Source organism: Callospermophilus lateralis, chromosome 16 (genome assembly GCF_048772815.1).
Source record: "Callospermophilus lateralis isolate mCalLat2 chromosome 16, mCalLat2.hap1, whole genome shotgun sequence".
Classification (NCBI taxonomy): Eukaryota; Metazoa; Chordata; class Mammalia; order Rodentia; family Sciuridae; genus Callospermophilus; species Callospermophilus lateralis.
This window is the reverse complement of record NC_135320.1, coordinates 44,942,701-44,968,236: the sequence shown is the minus strand read 5'-3', so window position 1 is coordinate 44,968,236 and position 25,536 is coordinate 44,942,701. Positions and strand designations below refer to the sequence as shown.

Here is a 25,536-nt window from a genome sequence, read left to right as displayed (position 1 = left end):
TAACATTAGCTAGTATCAGAATCTTTCACTGTAATGACATACACAGTGGAAATTTGAGCCTATAACTATAGTGATAACAAGTTTTTTTCATGTCTATCATCTTTGTTTGCTTTTCAAACTGAAGGTATAAACAATTCATTTTTTCCACAAATATCAATAACCATCAATTCTTTAACTAAAATTGAGTTATGCCAAAATCCTTCCTTGCATTAAAGGTACAAGTAAGACATTATTTCTAGGCAACTGTATTCAACGATTAATTGAAGAAAGGCAATTAAACTTCCTTGCTTTAAAATAAAGTTGTATAGGAGTAGGAAGGATACTAGAATGAATCGGACATTATTACCCTATGTGCATATATTACTACATGACCAGAATAATTCCACATTATATACAACCAGAAGAATGAGAAGTTATATTCCATTTATGTATGATGTGTCAAAATGCATTCTATCATGTATAATTCACCAGAACAAATAAAAAAACTTTAACCAATCTGCATATTAAATAAATTATTAATATTTTCCAAGAAAAAAAATAAGGTTGTATCTTTTTTTGCCCATATAGCATTTCTTTCATCTGAGACCAAACTAATTCTTTTTCTAGACTATAAACCAAAAGTAAAAAATCTGGGCTTGGTAACATGAGATGGGTTCATATCATTTGTAGAGCAAATGTACTTCTAAAAGGAATTGTCACATATATGGTCCATAAAAATGATTCCAATTTCATCATAAGCATGAAGCACATTCCGTAAAAATAATATTTCCAGTTTCAAAGAAGTCACAACAAGCCACTGACACTGCATTTAAAGAACACTGCACTCATATGGGAAAAAAAGGAAGAAAACCTTCATACAAACTGACCCCAACCAACTGCCCCACACTCTTCTTCCTTATGAATATTGTTTAGGAAGAGAAGAAAAGAAGACCTATTGGAAAACTATATGTTTTATAATTGTTAAAAGGACCCTTTTCAGGGTTAGGGTTGTAGCATAGTGGTAGAGTGCTTGTCTAGCATGTGTGAGGCACTGGGTTCCATCCTCAGCACCACATAGAAATAAATAATATAAAAGTCCATCAACATCTAAAAAAAATTTTAAAAAATATATCCTTTTCAGAAACTTAGCTGATTGTCTAGAATTAAAATGATGCTTGTGATCAGACACCTACCATCCTTCCTCCAAGTTGTTCAGTCTTACATTTAGTGGGACACTTGGCATTTTAAGTTGACTGTTTAATGTGGCAAAAAGAAGGAAGCACTTGGATATTTGAAGCATTGGGAAAAAAGTGAATGGAAAGACAGATGTCTGCCTCCTGCTTTCTACACAGAAAATCTGCTATAGGTAACAATTCTTGGTTTCTTCCACCTATCCCATCTACTTATAGAATATTGTTTGAGTTACACATAATTAAATACTTTTTCTTTGTAGTGTAACTATTACTCTCTAAAAGGCTTCAGAAGAATTATAATTCTGAATTACTCATTTCATTGAAAGTTTACTATATAATCAATTTATGTGTGAAAATACTTTTAATATAAGATTTCTGTTGATCTACTCTCAAGATTATGAATTTATTTTTTTGTTCCATTAAACCTCAGAACCTTTATCTCCATATACTGATTTTGCACCATAATTATTATTACTACACTAACCACAAACTGGTACAGTTTTTCTACCTTCTCTACCAGAATATGTCACAAAATGAAACCTAGACATGATTGAGTAGTTTTAAGTCACAAGAAAAAACAAGTAAGAAAGATAGTGAGGTCTTTCAGCTTCAAGTCTTCATGTTTACTTTTAAACTTACCATTACAGTAGGGATTGGATGGATTAAAGTTTATTGGAAATTCATGTGATACCTGTCAAAAGATGAAAGATGAACTGATGAATCCTGTTTTGCTTTTATAGCAAGCAAAGCTTTAAAATGAGATTTCCTCTTACCTGCCACTGAGGTGGTATCTGAGCTCCAAAACCAAAAGCTGGAAACATCTTATCACTAAAATGAAAATTTGAGAAAAGTGAAATCTTGTTTTTTTTCAAAAGAGAGTGTTGTGTCTTCACTCATAATAAAATCAAGGTGAACTCATTTTTAAAGAATTATTAAAATCTCAGAAAATTATAAAACAACAAAGATTACCTATAGCTGCCAGAGAGAACCATCAGTTGAAATAGTTTTCTATGCATGAGGAAGAAGCAATGTTTCTATAGATTTTATAAAAATGGAATTTATATTTGTGATTTGTAACTCATTCTTTTCTATTTAGATATTGCACATCATTTCACTGAACAAATGTGTAAATAAAAACCCATAAAGCCCTAAAAATCACAAATGTTTACAGTTGTTTGCAACAAATTCATTAAGCAGTAAGACCTAAACTTGCTGATTAGGTTATTTGAAGCATTTATTTATGCCACTTAATATAAATATTCTTAAATTTGGCCACAAAAACACAGTGCAAATGCCAAATATCATAAAACTCTCAGGTTTTTGCAGCAAAAATGTATGAATATTTGGCCTGAGGATTTAGTGATAGGGACTGTGTGCACCTGAATATTGACATCATATGAATGACTAATGACTATTCCATTGTATGGATACTTTCTCATATCCATAGTGATAGATGGCCAATGTAATGTTATCGTAAAACACTGTAATGAACATACGAATTTTTCTACTCGGGATGTTCTTTGTAAATTAATTCTTAACAGTTCTTTTTGCATTGAATATGGAACCTATGTCATGTCAAATATTTTTTCCGATATGTAATCTGTAACTTTGTTTAGAATATTGTTCCTTTAGTAGTTTTTAATATTAATGGATGTAAACATATAAAAAAAAAGTTTCATGATTTCTACTTTTGCTTGTCCTATTTAAAGTCCTTTTCCACTGCAAGATAACAAACAATTCATACATATTTTCTCCTAGAACTTTCAAGGTTTGCTTTTGATATTAAACTTCTAATTCATCTGGAAAGTAGGATATGGAGCAAAAAGTGCTCCCCTCCAACATCATTTCCTCCTTCCTTACTAATAGAACACTTGAGCTGGAGACTCCACCTCCCAGCTTCTCTGGGATGGATGTGGTCTGGAGTTAGGTTCCAGTTCAAGAGATGTGTGTAGAGGGATTTGTCAGCTGCTTTTGAATCACAGTCAGACAAGGGAATGCACTTGCAGTCCCAGGTCCCTTTCTCCCCTTCCCGCTGGCTAGAGATGAGAACCAAGGAAGCTGCCCTGAATCCAGGAACAGAATCTGTAAATGGAGAGGAGCAAAACTACCCTATCAGTCCTGAGATATTTACCTCTCTTTTGGTGAAGCTGCTCTGTTTTGGGGTATCCATTTTATCAGTTTGATCTATAATTTATTCAGAATAATATCCTAATATTTACAGGTGTGACAGGGATTCAAATCAATTCTTATCCAGTTCCTTAGCTGTTACAATCCCTTCTACTTTCTAAAATGCTAACTCCATCATATGTTAAATTCACTTTTGGCCTGCCTGCTTGGTTCCATTGGTCATGTACAAATTCTACACTTTAGCTTTAAAATAAGTCTTAATAACTGCTAGAGAAAATTCTTCTTCACTTCTCTCTCTCTCTCTCTCTCTCTCTCTCTCTCTCTCTCTCTCTCTCTCTCTTTTATCTGAAGTTTTTCTTGTTTTTTTCTGATTCCTTTTTCCTTCTAGAAAATTTTAAGAATCACTCTGTCAGGGTTACATTCCAATATTAATTTAAATTGATAAATTCAGATGAAATTTCACATTTTATTTCATTATTATACCTATCTAAAAATTATGACATATCTTTCCATTTAAACAAATTTCTTTGTTCTTCAGTGCAATTTTGTAGTTTTCCTTTTTTCTGCATTATGAAATGTAACTTTTCTCCACTAAATTCTTTTTAAATTGGTTATTGATAATTGGTAAGAATCTGATTTTTTATTTTGTGTTGTCTCTGATCACCTTTCTGAATTCTTGATAATTTGTAACACTTTTATTTTTCAGTTGATTCTTTTGGGTTTGAATTCATTCCTTGCAGATTTGTTAGAATTTACACATGAAATTGCCCTGGCCTGGTGCCCTTGTATGGATTGGCTCTTTAAGAATGTGTTTCTTTCCTTCCATGGTTCCTGAACTATTCAAGTTTTCTGCCTTTGAGTCATCTTTGGTAATTAAAAGCTTCCTTAAAAATCATCCATTCATGTGGATTTTCAAATGTAATGGCATAATATTTTACAAAGTATTAATATATTGGGAGTTTTTTTCCTCTAAATTTATGCTTATAATCTTTTTCTCATTACTAGTGTTCTATATTTACTTTCTCTCTTTCATGAGGGTTAGGGTTGCCAAAGTTTTGTCTAAGTTTTGTTGAACTTCCAAAAATAATCATTTATTGATTTAATTTATCAAAATGGTGATTTTTTTTTTCCTTTTACCCTTCCAAATCATAATCACAAGAGCATGTCTCTAGAGCCTAATGGCCCAGGTTCCATCCTGTCTCTGCTGGTTACCAGCTGATTCTGAACAAGTTACTTAACTCCCTGGGTCTCAGTTTTCTCAACTGTATGGTGCAAATCATACAAGTACCATCGCACAGAGAAATATGAGGATTAGATGTGTATTAAATAGAAAGTACTTAAGGGCTGGGGGTGTGACCCACTAGAATGTTTGCCTAGTGTACACAAGGCTCAGAGTTCTATCTCTAGCATGGTTATAAAAAAAGAAAAGAAAGTACTTTAAATGGTCCCTGACATATAATAGTTGACACATACATACAGGAAATCTATCATTATGACTAAGATTGCCTTCCACTTTCTAAATGCTAACTCCATCATATATTAAATTCACTTATACATACATGTGGGTCTACTTTTGGCCTGCCTGCTTGGTTCCATTGGTCATGTACAAATTACACACTTTAGCTTTAAAATAAGTCTTAATAACTGCTAGAGCAAATTCTTCTTCACTGGTCGGTCTCTCTCTCTCTCTCTCTCCCTCCCTCCCTCTCTCTCTCTTTTATCTGAAAATTTTCTTGTTTTTTCTGATCCCTTTTTCCTTCTAGAAAATTTTAAGAATCATTCTGTCAGGGTTGCATTCCAATATTGATTTTAAATGATTAATTTGTATTTACTATACTTTTATTTTGTTGAAAAGTTAGTTCATTTGTATTTGACTCTTCATATTTTTTTAAATATTTATTTATTTATTTATTTTTAGGTATAAATGGACACAATACAATGCCTTTATTTTTATGTGGTGCTGAGAATCGAACCCGGGTCCTTCTCGTGCTAGGTGAGCACTCTACCACTGAGCCACAACCCCAGCCCCTGACTCTTCGTATTTAAGAATAAAAAGAGAGGGGCTGGGGTCATAGCTCGGGTCATAGCTCAGTGGTAGAGCACTTGATGAGCATGTATGAGGCACTGAGTTCAATTCTCAGCACCACATAAAAATAAACAAAATAAAGGTATTTTGTTCATCCAAAATTAAATATTAAAAAAAAAAAGAAGAGATGGAAATTGTTTGAGTCCAAAGGTTCAAGATCAGTCTGGATAACAGCAAGACCTCCATCTCCTTAGATAGCCAGCCAGCCAAATAGACAGACAGATAGAAAGAAGCATATAAAGTCAGAAAAGTTTCTTTATAGAGACAGGGCCACTTACTGTCTTCTTAGTGTCCTTTATTCCGACATAGTCTATTATTACAATTTGAATTCCTCTTTGATCTAAGAACTATGCCTTTCCTTTTTTGTTGTTGTTGTTTTCCACTGCAGTAAATTTAGAACCCATTTGTTATTAACTTCCAGGAGGCAAAGAAAGTAATCCTATAAATTTCTACTTTTTAAAAATCCCATTATAATTGTGTTACTTTGAAAATTTTATTATACTTCTATACAAGCTATTTTTAATTTGAAATACTTCAGTACTGTTTATTTTCATCTTGGATTATATATATATAAAAAAGTATTCTATAAAGTAACTTTTTGTTTTATGTAAAGATTTTTACCTTCAAGTTTACTAGCCTGGTAAGGAATTGCCAGTTTGCTTTAGATTTGTTCACATTTGCCTAAAAAATTTGCTTCTGAATTTTGCCAGGACAGATTAATAAAAAGCTACATCAGTATGTAAGGACTTCTATCATATATAACAACAACCAAAGACAAGTGAAAATTTATCCTGAGCGGTAATAGATTTGCTAAAAAAAATTACTAATGCATATTTTTTATATTGTTTAGTAAACCTTCACCATTATTCAAATCTATTTCAAATATTTTTACTTTTTTGTTTTCTTTTGTACATTTTTGGTGCAGCGAATTGAGCCCAGGGTCTCATGCATGCTAAACATATACTCTACTACTGACTTATGCCAGGCTCCAAATCTATTCAAAACCTATCCACTGCACATCCATTCAGAATATTTTGCAGCAATTAGATTTAGTTACCTTTTAGCACTTGTTTAAAATCATTTAAAAAGTATTTGATGACTGCCAAGGAAACATATTTAGAAATAGTTTTTACTATTGTTTACAAAATGTGTCACTTGGACTTAAATCACACATACAACTTATCTAATGAATAAAACCCAAGGCAACCAGATCAGAAAAATAAGACTCTTGTTGACTTCAGACAGCTATTAAATAAGAACTCTCTGTATAACACTTTGTAACTAAGCACAATAAGAGGTGAGAGATCATAAGTAAATACTAAAATTGTCAACAAAGAAAAGAATAGAAAAAATAAACTAGAGAAATTTTAGGGAGAAAGCTATTCCCTCCAGTACCCTCATTCTACCACCCGGATCAGAGTACCAGTCAATGAAACAAAAACTGGGCTTTCTAGTGAATTATGAAAACAAGTGTTTCAACATTTCCAAAGTCATACTCACGCATCATAATCTTGAATGACCAGTCCCACAGACCAGATAGCAGTCAAATACTCATTGACACCATTGGGGCTGATGAAATGGAGGGAGTCCGGAGACCTTGGGTCACCATTGGAGCCAGTGAAATCCACTCCCACCTGCCAAAGAACAACAGCAGCCCTTACTAAGGAGAAGCAGGGGCACCTGTAGGTGATGACCAAGAAACCTCAGGGGATAAAACACAAATGTCCATTCCAGTGCCTGTTACAATCATTTCCTAACAAATGCCTATTTCCATGGACAGTTAAAGCCTCAACATGAGATAACCTGCTGTTGTTTTCCTAGTTTTAAATCATGAATCATTATACCCATGACTTAGACTTAGGAGTTGTTTTGTGCAAATCTATTGCATTAATGCTTTCTATTCCTTAAATTATTGCAGGATAATTGCTCATTTGTACATATCTGCTTTCTCTCAGGAGAAAGAGTTCTTTCATCAACAAAACTAAAATTTCCATGAGGAACCTAGACAACCTGTCTGAGGTCTCTGAGGGAATCTAAACAGACTGTGCAAATTTCATCACACAGTTTGGCAATAAACAAAAGAATGCTGCAAAATGGAGGGCGGAAAGCAATGTTTTACAGCCTGTTAGAAAAGTGAGTGTGTTACTCACCGTAAAATTCAGCTGACATCCTCCCATGATGTAGTCAAGGAACGTACATTCTACTGTAATCTAAAAACAAATAGCAAACTGTTAAAATTAAAACTCTACTACTATACAAAAGAAACAAAAAAGCTTTCTGGCATAAATTTTTAAGACATTATAAGCTGAACATCACATGGTATAAACACATGGAAATCACACCTCCATTCAAGTACAATGTACTCCTGCCCCTAAATGTCATGAATCTATAAGATTTATTTCAGGATAATTATGGCAATGCTAAGTAAGATGAGAATATTAATGGCCAAAAATGAAAGACATTCACTTTAAATTTTAAGAGATAACAAATGAGCCTCATATGTCAACAGCTTTCATGAGCATAATAATAAATAAATCATACTAAAAATATAAATTAAAAAGCTTCATTTCTTCACTGTAAGAAATTTTGACTTTTTCGCTCCATTCATAAGATCTCATCTTGAAATTATAACCAAGAGAGATGCACTGGGTCAGGCCATTTCCACTAAAGGGATAAAAGAATACTTTGAATCTCACATTTCTGAAGATAACAGACAACTTTAATACTCTTTGTCTTTTGCTACAGGTTGTCAAATCTTGGAAGTAAAGTTTCCAGAAAGATTCCTTTACTGTTTCCCACTCTATTCTTTCCCCTAAAGATGCTCAACAGATTTTCAACTGCCTAAACTACTCGTTTGATATAAACCATAATGACAGGAGATCCCAAAATGTGATCTCATTATATATAAGCCATCAAGGGAAACTGACCTCACAGTATTTCACGCTGATAACACCTGAATTCTTATAGCTTTTTTTCTTTTGCCTCTTTTTTTCATTTATGCATTCATATTCAACCTGTAGGAAGAAAACACAAAAATGTTAATTTTTACCAGCAACCATTAGAAATGTCACTGTGAATTTAAATGTACAACCTTTCCCCTTGGAATGAAACCATTTACTGATATAGGTCTATTGCAAAATACAACTCTGAAACAATTATGTAAAACCTCAAGCATGTGAAATACTTATCAGTTAAGTTTCCAACAATTAAGGCACTCCTAAAATGGCACGTCTTTAAAAATAGTTCCCAAGTTTAAATTTTGCCAAATTTTCACTGTCATGTATAATAAGAACATAAGAATACTCAACTAATACTTGATAAGTTGCGTCTAACTAGCTAACAGTAAGTCATTGATACACTTCCAACGGTCACTACTAATGTTCTAAGAATCAATATCTTAAAAATATATTTGATACAGTGATATAAACTGAAATATGTAAAATATATTCCTCGATGGTTCAAGATTTTGGCAGTCTTAGTCATAATCATAAATATTAATAAATGAGCATTACAGATGCAGAAATGCCCTCAATAGAATATTCATTTATGCTAGATTACTTCACTTCATTAATTTATCCTTTTACAAAGTATCTACTAAGTGACAGGCACTGTGCCAGAAAGACACTGAGAATGCAGAGACAATAAGACATGGCCCTGTTCCTTGGTCAAGTCTTTGTCACTGCAACAACAATAAAAGCCTCCTCTGTCACAGAGAAAAGGAAGGATCAACTCAGCCACATTCAGGAAAGCTTTACATGACCCATAAAGTATCATACAGTGTTAGGTCACTGTCTTATAAAAGCAGGTTATTTCCTGATTCTGGAATAAAACAATGAACTGAAACTAGTGAAACAACAACTAGACCAGTCCGTATTTAGTTAATCTGGGTAGCTTGCATAACTTTAAGCATTTAGACTTTTATTATTTCTCATTTAATTCTGCTTTAAAAAATTTAATAGAATATTTACAGCTGAAGCTCTTTGTTGTTTTAATTCAAAGGTTGTCCATCTTTGTATTTCAGCTGCTCAGGTGATTTAAGGTCTTTCCTCCTCCACACTAGCATTTCTGTACTTGCTACGTCCAGCACCTGGGCTGTGTGACCAGGGACTAGGAGCAGGACTGCAGGTCTCTATATTACCTACTGGAAATGCTAGTCCCAGTACGTTTGCTCTAATCTCATTTTTCTCAATTATTTAAACCAACTGGCTTACATGTTTTATTTATTCACCTAGTTTTTTTAAGGTTTGATCTAAAACTCTCTGTACCTTCTTTTAACTCATGTCTCTTACGTGACTAGGTAATAAGACCTTCTCACCTGGCTGTAATCTTTTTTCTCTCAAACACCATGTTTGTATTTTCAAAAGTAGCTGTTACATACATGAGCATTACTCAGGTCTCTAAGAAGCTAATAAACAATTCATATTATTCTGTTCAAGTAAGCTACAAAGACAAATTAACTACTTACTCAAACTAGAAGGGTAAATAAAACACTCTGGAATAGTGTCCTTATGGCCACATTAGTGTAGAGACAGAAAGTTTCAGGTTTTTTTACTCTAATGAATAAGTTAAGGTGCTAAACTGAATATAGTTAAAGTAGTCAAATGGTAGTTGCCCCAGGCTTGGTACCAGGAATTAAACCCAGGGGCTCTTAACTACTAAGCTATATCCCTAGCCCTTTTGTAAATATTTTTTTATTTAGAGACAGGGTCTCCCTAAGTTGCTTACGGCCTTGCTAAGTTGAGGAAGCTGGCTTTGAACTTGCAATCCTCCTATGAGAGCCTCTCGGCTGCTGGGATAACAGACATATGCCACCATACCCAGGCATCAAATGATCTTAATAAAAGTCATCTGAAGCACCATGAACTAAGCTTTTGTCCTCCCTGTATGTAAGGACAAATCAGAGGCAAGCCAACTGTAAGACACCATGCAAAAGTAGCATAAGTGTATACAATTCAAGTCCAGGCACTTGTCTGGCATAACAGATATTAACCATTGTGACTAGTGAAATGCAAAAAGCCTTAAGCAAAGGACTTTTGATCAAATTATCTGTGCTGTCTTAAACAAAAGGAAATCAAACCTCTAAACATAAATGTAACTTGGTGAGAAAGGCAGTCTCATGCACAATAGCCTTTGATACAACCTTGGCCATTTCAGAATGAACCCTGGGCCTAGAATAATTCTTTACTTTAACATAAGAGTCTTTAAAGCTGATACTGGGCTTATCGCCTGTGTGGAAATACTCTTCCCAGTTTCATACTCAAGGAGGGCTCCTTCGTGCTACTTAAGCCTCGAGGTCAATGGCCCTCAGGCCCATCCCTGACTCTCAGTATTCTAGACTCCACAGGGGAGAGGCAGAGACCATCCACAAAAGCACACACAGAAAATGGCCTTGATTTGGCAGCCAGAAAGGACCTGTTGGCTCTGGGGGACTGACACCTACTATAAAAGCTGACTTTGCTCTACCTTTTCTCAGTATACAGTGTTAGGTCATTGTCTTATAAAAGAAGGTTATTTCCTGATTCTGGAATCATTGAACCTTTCCAAAGTACAATGGGAAAAGTGTTTGGACTTCCACTACAAATGACTGACATCATGATGATCCTTGCTTTCTTCCATAGCTAGAGTCCTCAACTGGCATTAGTAAATCATTCCATGGTGTTATGCTCAACAAAATTCAAATATAAATTTTGGACTACCTGATTATTAAATTAGCAAACAAAAAAATCCCATTGATTTCACAGCATTATGCAATACAGAGAAAAAAACATGGTAAAACTGTTTGCTATGCCAAGAAAAATAAAATAAAATAATAAATACACAGCTAAACTATATAGTATATACAAATTCAAAGACATAACTTACAGGTGAGCTTCTGGAGGCTTCTTTCAGTTTTGTCATGGTCGTTTGAAATGTTCCAATGAGATCATGTGATCCATCATTGTCATAATCATAACATTCTACCTGGAATTAAGTATAATGAATGAATCAATATAATTTCATTAAAAAGTACTGATGGCAATAAATGTGACCTATCAGAAATGTCCCATTGACCCCAGCTATCCTTGAAATGGGGCACTAAGATAGATCGCCAGCAGATGACAAAACACAAATACTGTTCAAATTCCACATTAAGAAGTTTTCAGCCCCTCTTTCATGCCCTCTATAAAAACTGATAAAAAGCAAAATGGAATTACATCTTCTTGCTCATCCGCTTCTTTACCTTGTTATTACTATACAATGGCTAGAAGCCATTATCTAGAGAAAGAAAGGAAGTCAATATCCTAGGCAGCTAAAAATTACACAATTAAGTCCTAGATAATTTAGAATTATGGAAAAATATATTTCATTAAGTACAATCTGGAGAGGTTAGTCAGATGTGCATCATTCTGAGAGTCACAACTCTCAAAATAAAGAGAAAAAGTCCTGAATCCACCGAGGGAAGTTATCTGTCCCAAGTCATATTTACTCCATTCCTGCATCAAAACAGAGTGAGCTCTAATCTTAATCTGGCTCTTATTAAATGTGCACCTACTGTCCTCCCCCCAGCCCCAAAGCAGAGAGAAGAGAGGGGAAAGTATTTGATTTATGGGTAGTTTTATATTAAGTTGATGGATGTAACTACAATGTAAACAATTAACAGAACACTAAAATACTCTTTCCAATGAGAAAAATAAGAGGGTGTGATCTATTAGGAAGCAGAAGTGTTCAAGAGAAGCTGAAAACTGACCATAATGGTTGTGAACATTCAACACCAATGCTTTATAGTACTTCATACTCAAAATAGGTTATTTCATTTCTGTGAGCATTTATTGTGTGAATGGTGCACATTCTCTAAATAGCCTTGTGAGGTAGTTGGATTAAGAATTCTCTCACTATTATTACCATTTTACAGAACTGAAACTTGGAGGAATTAAATAAAAAGTCTTAGAACATGGTATGCCTGTGTGGTTACCAACACAGGTAAACCAAGACTGTGCTGAGGATACTTCTAAAAACTTCTGGAGTCTGTGCCTCAAAATCAAAGCTTATAAATGAGAAGGAACTTGCATTTGCCTTCAGCCAATTGAGAACTCCAACTTGCTACTATCCACAAAGTTATACTAGTCACAAAGTTAAAATGTCCAGGATTTTTATATGTTCGCTTGGCAAAGTGATTATTTTTCTTCTTAGTTCTATACACGAGTGTTCATCATGAGTGGACGTCTTTTATTCCTTACTTGTATTTTCATTATTCTTGTTAACTCTAAACATCAATCAATCAAAACAAGCAAGTTCTAGAACTGTTAACTGTGAGCAGTAGTAAGGCATTTGTTTAAGAAATGCTTGAGACAGAGACCACCTTGGGAGCTGAGGCCCAGCCCAGATCTTCCCACACCTACCTGCACGGGGCCCAGGCCCAGGGTAGGTCTGAGTTTGCCACCACCACACTCCCCACCTGAGAGCCCAAGCCTAACCCACTTCCATCTTAGGAAACCGCAGACATCGCCATAGCCTTCCCCATACTGGAGACCCTACCTTTCGACAACAGTCAGGGCCTAAAAGCAGATGCATATCAGAGCAAGCATCCCAAAGAAAGTGTAAGGCCCACCATTTCAGCCCCATCTCTGTAAGACATTGCATCCATCTTGGGGCACCTCCACTGCCATCTCGAGTTACCTCCCCTATTGCTGCCACCACCTTTAGTTGCAGTAACATACATTGAGGGTCACCAGCAGGGTCTGGAAGCCCAACATCAAGGTGAGGTACAGATAATCTGCACAACCACAAAGTTAAAATGCCCAGGGTACTACAAGAATAATAGGGTAGAAACTGCAAGAAAGGAAGATACATAGACAACATGGAAAAAAAAAAAAAAAGGGAGGAAAGTGCCCCAAACAAACAAGGATACTACAATAACAGAATCCATGGACAGCAAAGTTGATGAAATGTCAGAGAAGGAGTTTAGAAGGTTCATAATTAAAATGATCTGTAAATTAAAGAATGACCTAAATGAGCAAATACAAGCAAAAATTGATCACTCCAACAAAGAGCAAATACAGGTCGCAAAAGATTACTTCAAGAAAGAGATAGAGATTCCCCCCCTCCAAAAAAAAGTCAGAAATCCTTGAAATGAAGAAAGCAATAAACCAAATAAAAAACTCAATAGAAAGCATAAGCAACAGACTAGATCACTTGGAAGAATGAACGTCAGATAATGAAGACAAAATATAAAATTAGGAAAATAAAGTTGACCACACAGTGAAGATAGGAAGAAACCATAAACGGAACATCCAAAAATTATGGGACAGCATCAAAAGTCCAAATCTCTAAGAGTTATTGGGATAGAGGAAGGCACAGAGTTTCAAACCAAAAGAATGCACAATCTCTTCAATGAGATAACATCAGAAAATTTCCCAAGCACGAAGAATGAATTGGAAAACCAAATACAAGAGGCTTACACAGGACATCAAGTATACAAAATTACAACAGATCTACACCAAGGCACATTATAATGAAAATGCCTAACATACAGAATAAGGAGAGAATATTAAAAGCCACAAGAGAAAAGAATCAGATTACATATAGGGGAAAACCAATTAGAATATGTACAAATTTTTCAACCCAGACCCTGAAAGTTAGAAGATCCTGGAACAACATATATCAAGCTCTGAAAGAAAATGGATGCAAACCAAGAATCTTATTTCCAGCAAAATTAAGCTTGAGATTTGATGATGAAATAAAAACCTTACATGATAAACAAAAGTTAAAAGAATTTACAGCTAGAAAGCCTGCACTTCAGAACATGCTGAGCAAAATATTCCAAGAAGAGGAAATAAAAAACGGTGATGAAAATAAGCAGAAAGAGGGATTGCACTAAAGGAAAAACTAATCAGAAGAGAAACCAAGTCAAGTTAAATACCAAAAATGGCTGGGAATACAAACCATGTGTTAATAATAACCCTGAACGTTAATGGCCTAAACTCACCAATCAAAAGATATAGACTAGAAGATTGGATCAAAAAAAAGAAAAAAAAAAAAAAGACCCAACTATATGCTGCCTCCAAGAGACTCATCTCATAGGAAAAGATATCCACAGACTGAAGGTGAAAAGTTGGGAAAAAGCATACCACTCACTGTGGAAGCAAGTAGGGGTTTCCATCCTCATGTCAAACTAAAGTAGACTTCAAGCCAAAGTTAATCAAAAGGGAAAAAGAAGGACACCACATACTGCTCAAGGGAACCATACACCAACAAGACTTAACAATTATAAATATATATGCTCTAAACAATGGAGCACCTATGTTAATCAAACAAACTCTTCTCAAGTTCAAGAGTCAAATAGACCACAACACAATAATTTTGGGTAACTTTAACACCCCTCTTTTACCACTGGATAGATCTTCCAAACAAAAGCTGAACAAAGAAACTACAGAACTCAATAATACAATCAATAACTTAGACTTAACTGACATATATAAAATATTTCATCCTTCAACAAGGGAATACACTTTCTTCTTAGCAGCACAGGGATCCTTCTCTAAAATAGACCATATATTATGCCACAAAGCAACTCTTAGCAAATATAAATAAAAGGAGAGATACTACCCTGCATTCTATCAGATCATAATGAAATGAAATTAGAAATCAATGATAAAATAAGAAATAAAAGCTACTCCAACACCTGGAGACTAAATAATATGTTACTGAATAAACAATGGGTTGCAGAAGACATTAAGGAGAAGATTAAAAAATTTTTAGAGGCGAATGAGAAAACAGATACAACATATAAAAATCTCTAAGACACTATGAAGGCAGTTCTAAGAGGAACGTTAATTGCATGGAGTTCATTTCTTAAAAGAAAAAAAAAGTCAACAAATAAATGACTTAACATTACATCTCAAAGCCCTAGAAAAAGAAGAACAAATCTACACCAAAAGCAGAAGACAGGAAATAATTAAAATCAGAGCCGAAATCAGTGAAATTAAAACAAGAAAAACAATTGAAAAAATTGACAAAACAAAAAGTTGGTTCTTTGAAAAAATAAATAAAATTGACAGACCCTTAGCCATGCTAACGAAGAGGAGAGAGAAAACTCAATTAGTAACATACATGATAAAAAAAAAATATATCACAACAGAAACTAAAGAAATACAGAAGATAATTGGAAATTACCTTGAAAACTTTTACTCCAATAAAACAAAAAAATATCAAAGGCATCAACAAATTTCTAGAGTCATATGATTTGCCCAAATTGAATCAGTATTTAAACAGATCAATTTCAAGTGATGAAATAGAAGATGCCATCAGAAGCCTACAACCAAGAAAAGCCCAGGACCAGAAGGATACACAGCCAAGTTCTACAAGACATTTAAAGAATAACTAATACCAATACTCTCCAATTTATTTCAGGAAATAGAACAAGAGGGAGCACTTCCAAACTCATTCTATGAGGCCAATATCACCCTGATTCCAAAACCAGGCAAAGACACATCAAAAAAAGAAAACTTCAGACCAATATCTCTAATGAACATAGGTATAAAAATTCTCAATAAAATTCTGGCAAATTGAATACAAAAACATATCAAAAAGATAGTACACCACGATCAAGTGGGTGTACTTGGGATGCAAGGTTGGTTCAACATACAGACATCAATAAATGTAATTCATCACATCAATAGACTTAAAGATAAGAACGATATGATTATTTCAATATATGCAGAAAAAGCCTTCAACAAAATACAGCACCTTTTCATGTTCAAAACACTAGAAAAACTACGGATAACAGGAACATATCTCAACATTGTAAAAGTTATCTATACAAAGCCCCAGGCCAACCTCATTCTAAATGAAGAAAAATTGAAGGTATTCCCTCTAAAAACTGGAACAAGATAGGGATGCCCTCTTTCACCACTTCTATTTAACATAGTTCTTGAAACACTGGCTAGAGCAATTAGACGAAAGAATTTAAAGGGATAAAAATAGGTAAAGAAGAACTCAAATTAGCACTATTTTGAGTTCTTCTAGGTATAGCCATATGATTCTATACCTAGAAGACCCAAAAAATTCCACCAGAAAACTTCTGGAACTAGTAGAGAATTCAGCAAAGTAGTAGGATACAAAATCAACACCCATAAATCAAAGGCAATTCTGTATATCAGTGATAAATCCTCTGAAAGGGAAATGAGGAAAACTACTCCATTTACAATAGCATCAAAAAAATAAAATACTTGGGAATCAACTTAACGAAAGAGGTGAAAGACTTCTACAATGAAAACTACAAAAGCTAAAGAAAGAAAATTAAAGAAGACCTTAAAAGATGGAAAGATATATCTTGTTCTTGGATAGGCAGAATTAATATTGTCAAAATGGCCATACCACCAAAAGCACTAAACAGATTTAATGCAATTCCAATCAAAATCCCAATGACATTCCTCATAGAAATAGAAAAAAAACAATCATGAAATTCATCTGGAAAAATAAGAGACCCAGAATAGCTAAAGTAGTCCTTATCAAAAATATTGAAGCAGGTGGCATCATTATACCAGACCTTAAACTAAACTATAGAGCAATAGTAAGAAAAAAAGCATGGTATTGGCAACAAAATAGACGGGTAGACCAATGGTACTGAATAGAGGACCCAGAGACTAACCTACATAATTACAGTTATCTTACATGTGATAAAGGCATCAAAAATGTACATTGGAGAAAGGATAGCCTCTTCAACAAATGGTGCTAGGAAAATTAGAAATTCATATATTTGTTAATTGATTCATACACAATCAATTAACAAATATATTAAACAATGTTTAACATCTCTAGCAATTAGAGAAATGCAAATCAAAACTACTCTAAAATTTCATCTTACTCCTGTCAGAATGGCAGCTATTAAGAATACAAACAACAAGTGTTGGCAAGGATGTGGAGGAAAAGGCACATTCATACATTACTGGTGGGACTGCAAAGTGGTACCGCCAATATGGAAAGCAGTATGAAGAATCCTTGGAAAACTTGGAATGGAACCACCTTTTGACTCAGCTATCCCTCTCCTCAGTCTATATCCAAATGACTTAAAAACAGCATACTACAGGGACACAGCCACATCAATGTTTATAGCAACACAATTCACAATAGCTAAACTGAGGAACCAACCTAGATGCCCTTCAGTATATGAATTGATAAAGAAAATGTGGTATATATACACAATGGAATATTATTCAGCATTAAAAGTGAATAAAATCATGGCATTTGCAGTTAAATGGATGGAGCTGGAGAATATAATGCTAAGTGAAGTTAGCCAATCCCAAAAACCAAATGCCAAATGATTCCTCTGATTTAAGGATACTGATCCATAGTATGCTATTGGGGGGTGGGAGGATTAAATGAACTCTAGATAGGGCAAAGGGAAAAAGGGGAAGGAGGGGAAGGGAGGGGGCACAGGAGTAGGAAAGAAAGTGGAATGCAATGGTCATGATTACCTTAAGTACATGTATGAAGACACAAAGGATATGACTCTACTTTGCGTACAACCAGAGATATGAAAAATTGTGCTCTATATGTGTAATATAAATTGTAATGCATTCTGTTGTCATATATAACAAATTAAAATTTTTTTAAAAATTCTTTACAGACACTTTAATCACTAATCAAGTCTGACAGACTCTTGCTCTACATATTCAATATCCAATTTTTAAACCAAAAGCCCTTTATTCAACTATCATCTTTCAAGAAAAAAGAAAATTTAAAACAATGATTTTTTTCTAAAGGAATTAAATTTCAACAAAGCAGAAAACAAACTGTCTTAAAATTTTAATAAGATTTTTTTTTACCAGACATTTATTAACTATGCAAAAGAGAACTTGACATTTTAGATTTGCTTTCAGGAAACACAAATTTAAATGTAAACAAGATTAAGCTTTACTAAAGCCAAATTTTTTATTTAAACAAACCTTATAAAGCCAGGATTATATTTAACTGTAAATACATTTAGGCTGACTAAAACTTCAAGAAATATAAAAACATTTTTAAACTAAAAGTTCGGATTACTCCCTACAATACTAGGTGGGAAAAACTCCCTTTTGACCCTTTGAAGGCAGACACAACATTTAAAAATGCTGGCATACATTCAGATATAGTTTGGGGTCAGATGATTTATATCATTTAATATCTCCCTTCTTAAGAATTCAAAGACCAGTACTTTTGGCTATTTGAACAACACTATTAGCAGAATTTGTGACGTTCAAACATATGTGTATATATACATATATGCATATGTATATATGTAGAAGAATGCACACACCACACAATGATACATTCACTATAGCATTCCATTTTAGGCAAGGTGGTAGCATGCATGATTATATCTCTTATTCTCTTGATCTTATGGAAGTAATACATGCTAGAGTGATAACACATTACAACAAAGAGACTATTAAGGATTATGACTTTATTTCTCTGCTCTATAGTCCTTTACTATGCTTCTAAGAAATTTTCCAACAGTAAGTGAATCACAGTTGTATGACCACTTGATATCACAAAGAAACAGAGAACTAGAGAAATAAAGTGAGTGACTATGTGGTTTTGTACAATCAAAAACAGAGAAACATTTAAGAATGGAAGACATTGATCAGACAAAGCTCAGAAATTAGTTTACTTACTATAATAAAATAACTCTGTAAGCATGCCACTGTGAGCAAAAAAGTTTAGAAACATTGTTTCACTGTTAACATCTCATTACAAGCAATCAAATAATAATGGTTTAGGCATTTTTCCCCAGAATCTCCTACCTTCTCAGATCTAATGATTCATACCATTTTTAATGTGAAAAGCAAAAGTCCTGAATTTGGTCTAACAATGAAAATTAAATTTTATAGCTACTTTTCTACTGTTTATATTGTACCTAGATTTTCATTGCTACTCGACATGCCATACAAATCATACCTAACACTGATATTTTAAGTTCTTTACAAACTAGGAAGCACTCCTTATGTATCTCAGAAATGAAGCAGTTTTCGACAATAATGGCATCACTATATGTTTTACAGTTTACAAAATTTTCACTTTTATTATTTTTTCTTAACTTTTTTGTATGGTAGAAATTATTATCTCCATCATATAAGTGAACAACTTAGGTGACCTGCCCAACATCCCTTACTTGGTTACAGTGCTACATCAAAACTTAAACTGTGGCCTGACTCCAAATTCTATAGTGTTCACAACATTACCTTTCCTTCTCTCACTATATTAATTACAAAAAGAAAAATAAAAACACATCAACTAAAATTATGGTATTTTGATCTCTGAACATAAGAAATTTCTATATGGAATCATTTAAAAATAATGACTCTAGAAAAAAAGTATCTTAAATATATAGATTTTTGTTTGTTATGTTGGTTGGTTTTTTTGTTTGTTTTTGGTCAATGCCTATGAATAAAATTTAAAGGGAAAAAACACACTGAAATATCATTTGAAGTCTTCAATGAATTACATCTTACCCTAAATATCATTTGAAGTGTCAAATGACACTGAAATGTCATTTGAAGTCTTCAATGAATTACATCTTACCCTAAAAATAAGGACAGCAATGCCACTATCAAGTTCCTTCCTTAGTAATGGAGGAGGAATCTCTAGATTCTTAATAAGGTTTAACATCTGTTTTTTATCTCAAGAGATACATTGAAGGCAAAGAATGTAGTTAAGACTATTCACAGAGGTAAAAAAATTATTAAAAGAAAAAAGCAAGGCTGGGTTGTGGGTCAGTGGTAAAGTGCTCGCCTAGCACATGTGAGGCACTAGGTTCAATCCTCAGTACCACATATAAATAAACAAAATAAAGGTATTGTATCCTCCTACAACAACAACAAAAAATTTTTTTTAATTAAATTGAATATTTTATTAAAAATAGAGAATAAGATGGAAATTACACTGTTTGATTAAGCATCAGGATAACAGATTAGTCACCCATGCCTACTCCTTCAAACCAACTCTTTTACTAACCAGAAAACGTTTTTTAATATTATTAGATATGTAAAATTCAGCTCTTACAGTATGTGTTATATCATTTACTTTTTAAAAATATCAACTCATATATTTATTTTACAAAAAGTGAACATGAACACATTTGTGTATGTATTCTATACAGATAATCCTTAACTTACGATGGTGCAACTTATGATTTTTAAACTTTACTATGGTGCAAAAGTGATTTGCATTCACTGGAAACTATACTTTCAGTTCTGAATTTTGATCTTTTCCTGGTCTAGTGATACAGAAGATTCTTTCTCTTGCAATGTTGAGTACTGGCAGCAAGCCACAGCTCCCAATCAGCCACATGACCACCAAGGTAAACAACCAATACTCTACAGTGTACTATGTTGCTAAGCTATGATACTGGGAAAATTAGTTGTATTAAATATGTTTTTAACTTATTATATTTTTCTTCTTCTTTTTTTCTTTTGGTACTGGAAATTGAACCCAGAGTCTCATGCATGCTAAGCACATGCTCTACCACTGAGCGTATACCCCCAGCCAAACTTATTTTCAATTTACAATGGTTCTATTAGGACATAGCCCCAAAGTAAGTCAAGGAGCATCTATATATAACTTCAAATTACCTTAATGGTTTTGTCCATATCTCCATAGCACAGGGAGTTAAGCGAAATTTTGAAAGGCTTCCAAGCAGGATTCAGGTTATTTTTAATAACCTATAAAGATGAAGGTTGAAGGTTCCATTAGGATAACATCCAGTTCATTAACATTTAGCTCTTTCCTGTCCTAGGTTCTTCCTATATTCTCATAATTCATCCCTCACCTTCTCACCCATTCAACTATTTCAATGAAAACTAGCTAGGATAAATATATATAACAGTTATATGAAAATTATAATAAATTGTCTAATCATGGTAAATTCTGAGAAAAGAAGAAAGTTATTGGTGAAACTTATGCACCAAACTGCAGCCTATTGATTTTTTTGGAAACTAAGAGTTTCATTGCTGTGCACAAAAGATTTCAATATGAAATAATAAAAGGTAGAACAAAACTTACTCTATTAGATTTGAATTGGAGAAATCAGTTAAAATTCACAATTTGGAAATTTTAATACCATATTTACATACATAATAAACAGATATACACAAATAAACATATTTCCCAGCAGTGTCCATTGAAAAGGTCTAAAAACAATGACATCCTAGTATCTATGAGCATGTCTAGCACTCTAATCTTGGTGTATAAATAATACCACCTTTTATAGGAATAGGGTTATTTCAAAGAACTGCTTTATTCCAGCTTTAGGGCAGTATAAACTAAGAACATACTCTATCATAAAAAAAGAGAATGATTAGGACTGGAGTTGTAGCTCAGTGGTAGAGCACTCACTTGGCATGTGTGAAGCCCTGGGTTCGATCCTCAGCACCACATATAAATAAATGAAATAAAAGATCCATTGACAAACAAAAAATATTTGAGAGAGAGAGAGAGAGAGAGAGAGAGAGAGAGAATGGTTAAAGAAATAGGGTCATGTTAAAAGAACCCAGAAGTCATTAGAGCAAAAAGTTAAAAGAGGAATGCTGCTAATGTGGGTAAAAGAATAAAAATTTCAGAAAAAATAAAGTCACTATTTTATAGTCCCTGATATAATTGATTCAATCTAGGATTATCGATGGATACAGAAACCACTGGGTAAAATGTGAGAGAAGAAGCAATTCATCTGGTCCCAAAGTATCATAATACACACAACTTATTAATTACAAAGGGAAAAAACAGAACTTAATGGTGGCAAAAATCTCATGATTTCTAGCTTAACCAATTAGGCAAGCCTAGCCCCATCAATATTGGGCAGTCAGGCACTACAAGTTCCCTGATGATGCAAAGAAAGGTACTCATGTAGTGTTTTTGAAAGAAATGTCTGAGCTGGATCTAGTTGTGTAGAAAGAGAAGAATCCAGCATGTTAGACAATCTGGTTTTAATTATTCATGAGATCCAATGGCATGAAGGTACAGGGAAATAAACAAAAAGTCTTATACTTAGAACATAATAGCCAAATGCAAGACATGAGCCTTTACTGGATCCTGGATAAAACAAAACAAAATATATATCAAATATGTGGGACAACTGAGAAAATATGTGTATGAAGGGTATACTGAATGATGTTACTATATCAGGGGTTAAATGACTTCTTAAGCAGGGTGGTGTAGAGCTCCCTGATTCTTGAGAAGTGCCTATAGTAGCATTTAACAGTGAAGATCATGATGTATATAGCCTACATTAGGATGGTTTTGCAAAAGAGAAATATATTTGTGTATAAGTGTGTATGCATGCACACATGTAAGAGAGAGAGAGAAAGAAAGAATACAAATGTGTCCAGGTAAGACCAACTGATGAGGGATACACAGGAACACATTTAGTGTTCTTTATAGTGTTTTAAGTTTTTCAAAATAAAAATAATTGAGAATGACAGAAACACTTCATTAAAATAAAAAAATAAATGAGCATATTAATCTTGTATCTCTGGCTGCAAAAAGTCTAAACTCAAAGTAATATTTTTATTAACATATAATTTTTTAAAAATTCAGATTACTACAATTCCAAAGAAAAATTTCTCTCTACTTTTAGATTCAGATATTTACCTCTGTTCGATGAACCATCAGCCAGTTTCCATCAGATGTCTGCTTGTGAAACTCCAGGTATGGGTCTGATTTTCCAAATAGATCCTATATTTAAGCAAACAAAAAGCATTCATTCTTCTCTGAAACCATGTATTTCACCACTTTATGCAAGTTAGCAACCACCAGAATCTAACTCCAAAATATGAACGTATTGGTTGTAAACACAAATCCATCACTTTTCTCACTAACTTATCAACATGTTGAATTCTACTAGTGAGAATTATTAAGGCGTTTGTGATAATCCTGTGTCTCATATCCTCACTTCTCAAAAACATGTCAGTTTTAAAATGTATTGATCAGATGGACCATCCAATAGAGGTGTTTGACTTGTTTTCAGCATTAACAGTTTCCATTAAACATCACTAAGCAGGTTCATGTAAATGATATCCCCAAAATTAACCATACCAACTCTATGAAGGGAAGGGCAACTATCAGTGAGAAAATTAATTCAGAGGGGTTAAATGACTTTCCCAAGATGCTTAACCACTGAGGCACAGCCTACCCCTTTTTTAAATGTTTTATTTTGAGACAAGGTCTCATGAGATTGCTTATAGCCTTGCTAAGTTACTGAGGCTAGAATCTTGACTTCTTATTTCACTCTTCAAAGTCTAATTCTTTCTTTTGCCGCTGCTGAACTATTTTTATATACAAAGGAAACAAAGGTAGATTCATAGAGTGCATAATAGAAATACTTCAAGGGCACAAACTACATCTTCTATTCCTTCTGAAATTCACCAAAGCCCTCCTGTACAATGCTTAGGTATAGAGAGTGCTCAACAGTTCCCTTATTTCTATGCTCAACACACAGAGAGATAAAATTATGGAATTATGTACAAATCACTCATAAGGTTAAACTTTCGGTGAGATCATGGATGCCTTTCTCATTTTTGTTTATCTTTGTTTTGAAATGTATATACTCCTTAGCATATATTACTTACTATTTTTAAAAATAATAAGTAATAAATTTAACAGATGAATGTATAAAGACAATGTGGCATATATACACAATGGAGTACTACTGAGCCATAAAGAAGAATGACTTTATGACATCTGCAAGTAAATAGATGGGTCTGGAGACTATCATGCTAAGTGAAATAAGCCAGTCCCAAAAAGCTAAAGGATGAATGTTTTTGCTGATATGTGGAAGCTAAACCACAATAAAGCAAGAGACAGGAAGAATAGATATTCAGTAGATTAGACAAAGGGGAATGAAGGGAAGGGAGAGGGATAGGAAAAGGAAAGAAAATGGAATGAATCCAAAATAATTTTCCTATGTAAAAATCACAGAATGAATACATATGTGAATACACCATAGTAAATCCCACCATTGTGTGCATCTATAAGAATGGGGTACTAATAGAATAAGATATATTCCTTGCTTATATAATAATGTCAAAATAAATGCTACTGTCATGCAAAGCTAAAAATAATCAATAGAAAATGAAAGGACACTTGTTAATTAATCCTTTAATAATATATGTCTCTGAAGAGTATTTTTTGTCTCAAAATTAACCTCAGTATTAAATTAAGAACTAAGAAGATATTATTTCCCCACTGAGCACAAAGTTTAATGTCAAGCAAATAACATACTTGGTAGAGTGAAAAATATAAATACAAAAACTATGCAGAACTTTAGCCTTATCTCTAAGAAAAATCTTAAGTAAATGACATAAGTCTCTCTGTGCCTCTCATTTCTAAAACTAATAACAATTCTACATAGATAAGTTAACTTTTCAAAAACACATTAACATGCTCTTTGTGACTTATCTTTAAAATAATCCCAGAGGAAAGGCAGAATATGCTCATTATCATTTTGAAGGTCAAAAAACAGCCCTTGTTTGAAAGTTCATTAAATTGTCAGCATTAGTACTAAAACAAGAATTAAAAATTCCTAACTCTGACCTCCAGGATATACTAAGTGAAAAAATGAAGGTGGAAGAAGTGCGTATCTGGTAAGTAACATTTATTTAAAGTCAGAGGGTGGCAAATATTAATACAAACACAAATACAAATCCATCAGTATATACTCAGATAAATAGCTATATGTATATATGTGCAAGTGCATGTGTGTACAAATACATGTACATATACTAAAAATTTTAGATTTTTATGGAACTAACGAATTAGGTCATAAGGCACAATTTTTATTTACTTTAATTTTTTAAAATTATTTTTGGTACCGGGGATTGAACTTAGGGGCACTTGACCAGTGAGACACATCCCCAGCCCTATTTTGTATTTTTATTTAGAGATAGGGGCTCACTAAGTTGTTTAGCACCTCACTTTTGCTGAGGCTGGTTTTGAACTCATGATCCTCCTGCCTCAGCTTCCCCAGCCACCTGGATTACAAGTGTGAGCCATCGCAACTGGCCAATTTTTATTTTTGTTTATTTATTTATTTACTTACTTTTGTACCAGAGATTGCTCACCCACTGAGCCAAATTCCCAACCCTTTCATAAATTTTAATTTTTTTTCTTTTTTAAATTTTGACACAGGGTCTTGCTAAA

At 33.7% G+C, this 25,536-nt stretch overlaps 1 protein-coding gene across 1 annotated transcript in view; it reads right to left on the bottom strand.

Moving 5' to 3' along the window:
• Cpne3 (copine 3) overlaps positions 1-25,536 on the bottom strand; it is a 53,378-nt gene that overhangs the window by 8,747 nt on the left and 19,095 nt on the right. The window contains exons 6-13 of the mRNA XM_076835580.1: positions 22,990-23,073; positions 20,976-21,065; positions 11,248-11,346; positions 8,313-8,399; positions 7,536-7,595; positions 6,886-7,019; positions 1,946-2,000; positions 1,812-1,863 (exon numbers count right to left, since the gene is read on the bottom strand). Of these exons, the coding sequence (XP_076691695.1) occupies positions 1,812-1,863; positions 1,946-2,000; positions 6,886-7,019; positions 7,536-7,595; positions 8,313-8,399; positions 11,248-11,346; positions 20,976-21,065; positions 22,990-23,073 (661 nt within the window). The remainder of the gene's footprint in view (positions 1-1,811; positions 1,864-1,945; positions 2,001-6,885; positions 7,020-7,535; positions 7,596-8,312; positions 8,400-11,247; positions 11,347-20,975; positions 21,066-22,989; positions 23,074-25,536) is intronic.